General features: G+C 49.4%; 1 protein-coding gene across 1 annotated transcript in view; it reads right to left on the bottom strand.

Moving 5' to 3' along the window:
* Nucleotides 1–1,455: 1,455 nt before the first annotated feature.
* LOC121879511 (splicing factor 3A subunit 2-like) overlaps nt 1,456–1,868 on the bottom strand; it is a 30,845-nt gene continuing 30,432 nt past the window's right edge. The window contains exon 5 of the mRNA XM_042386169.1: nt 1,456–1,549. Coding sequence (XP_042242103.1) covers nt 1,456–1,549 — 94 coding nt within the window. The remainder of the gene's footprint in view (nt 1,550–1,868) is intronic.

Raw genomic sequence — 1,868 nt, 5'->3', positions numbered from 1 at the left:
CTGGCGTTTGGGTGGCCACCCTATTTGTGGACCTCGCGATGTTACCGATTCACACTTTTTTGATCTCCACTTTTCCTGCTCCTGTGAGGTCATCAGCATACCCTTGTTTGACCCCAGTTGTTTCATACTTTATTTCTTGTTGGAGCACTGATAGGCCTATTGCGCCACATTGCCATTGCGCTTAGGGTCTCCTGTGTTGTTCCCTCGGTCGACTGTAGGATGGTATCACCTCGTATTAAGTGTGTATTTGTTTACTACGTAGGGTCTGAAGGATTCTGTGCGATTTTTCAACACTCACATCGCAAAGCTGGGACACTTGATCTTGATGTTTGTGCAGTGCCGCCTTGCGGTTAAGTATATTGAATGCGTTTGGAAAGCATCCACCAGGAGAACATGGCCTCACAATCACGCTGCTCAGAAAGCCATCAATCTCATGGCGTGAATAGCCTGCCTCCCCACCAGCCTGGTGGCCGACACACTTGTGGGTTCCCTGCTGCTGCCCTGACATCATCCTTTACACCTCCATTATACACTTTCAAATGATCCGCCTCAGCACTTCCCCCACCCTGTGGTCATCTGGTTTCTTTTCCAGAGGGAATAAGGCGGCAGGCCGTCAGAGCCTGGAGGTGATGGCGTGAGGTTGGCTTTCTGGTGGCAATAGCAGTGCAGAGATCATGCTGGGGCCAAACTTGTTTTTGTGAGGATGACTCATCAGACCTGAAGAATAAGCTCCGCCTCCGGAAGGTGTCAGTGCCTTTTTCCACCATCTCTCCTGTTATTTTTTCTCCCGAACAGGACAGCGTTTAGTGGGATATAAGCACCCTGGAGCCTGATGCAGCATCTTACTTTTAGGATGTTTCTCTTTCAATAATAGTTTTTAGCCATAGCTCTGTTTTGGCTGTTTTCACTCTGGAAATTCATATTCAACAAGATCTTACCGCAGGGGCGCACACCCACATTTTGTTTCCAAATTGTGCTGCCACATCCATCAGTGTTTTTGCTTTCCGTCACCCGTAGATTTTAGTCTCTCCTGCAGTGTTCTTGCTTCACGCAGGAATCATCTAGGGCCCCAGTCTGCCCACATTATCCCAACCTTCTCTTCATTGCTGCCCTTTTCGCTGTGTGCTTAGCCTTTGTGTGTGTGTGTCCTCTGACAAAAATAGATGTGAGTATTATTGCCAATTTGAAGAGCTAGGGGGGCGAGGCGGTCCTGAGTGTAATCAGTGTGAAAGTGAGTCATCTCCCGAATCATTTCTTTGGTGGCCGCACACTTGGGTGGTTCAAATAAGTTAGCAGGCACGACCACTTGACATTCTAGTAGGTTTCTTTGACACTGCATTTTCCATCGACATGCCATTCCACTGGGGCGGCTGTCTCTCATTCTCCTCGTGGACACCTGCTGCTGAGGCAGCATTTATTAGTACTACATTATCGGGTTGAGTAGACTCACTGCTATCATTTCCGGATATCATCAGTGGTTGGGTCCGGTATCCACTGTGGCCGCTGTGGCTCCCTGCGACATGGGGTTCCCGACACTGGTCGCTTCCTGCTGTTCACACATGGTCGGTTATTTCTCGCACAAACACAATTTTATTGCAGTTTGGTTCGAGCTACTTTACAGACGCAGCAAGGAATGTTACCAGGCATATTGACCAGCACCTTTGGCGACGGTAACGTCCGCCTCCGGACATCTGATTTAGTCCCAGGCACAAGATTATACTGGTTCTTATGGGGAAGGGCGGAGAGGTGACAGGCTGGACTGGTGTGTCCAGGTAGTAGGGGCATACGATGCGCGCGCGTGCCGGGTGTGGTTACCCCCTAATAGCGACCATCCGCCATCAGAATGATACACTATGGACAAGAGTTTA

This window comes from Homarus americanus, unplaced genomic scaffold (genome assembly GCF_018991925.1).
Source record: "Homarus americanus isolate GMGI-L3 unplaced genomic scaffold, GMGI_Hamer_2.0 scaffold32340, whole genome shotgun sequence".
In the NCBI taxonomy this organism is placed as follows: Eukaryota; Metazoa; Arthropoda; class Malacostraca; order Decapoda; family Nephropidae; genus Homarus; species Homarus americanus.
Note: the sequence above shows the minus strand (reverse complement) of the source record. Positions and strands in the feature narration are given on the sequence as shown.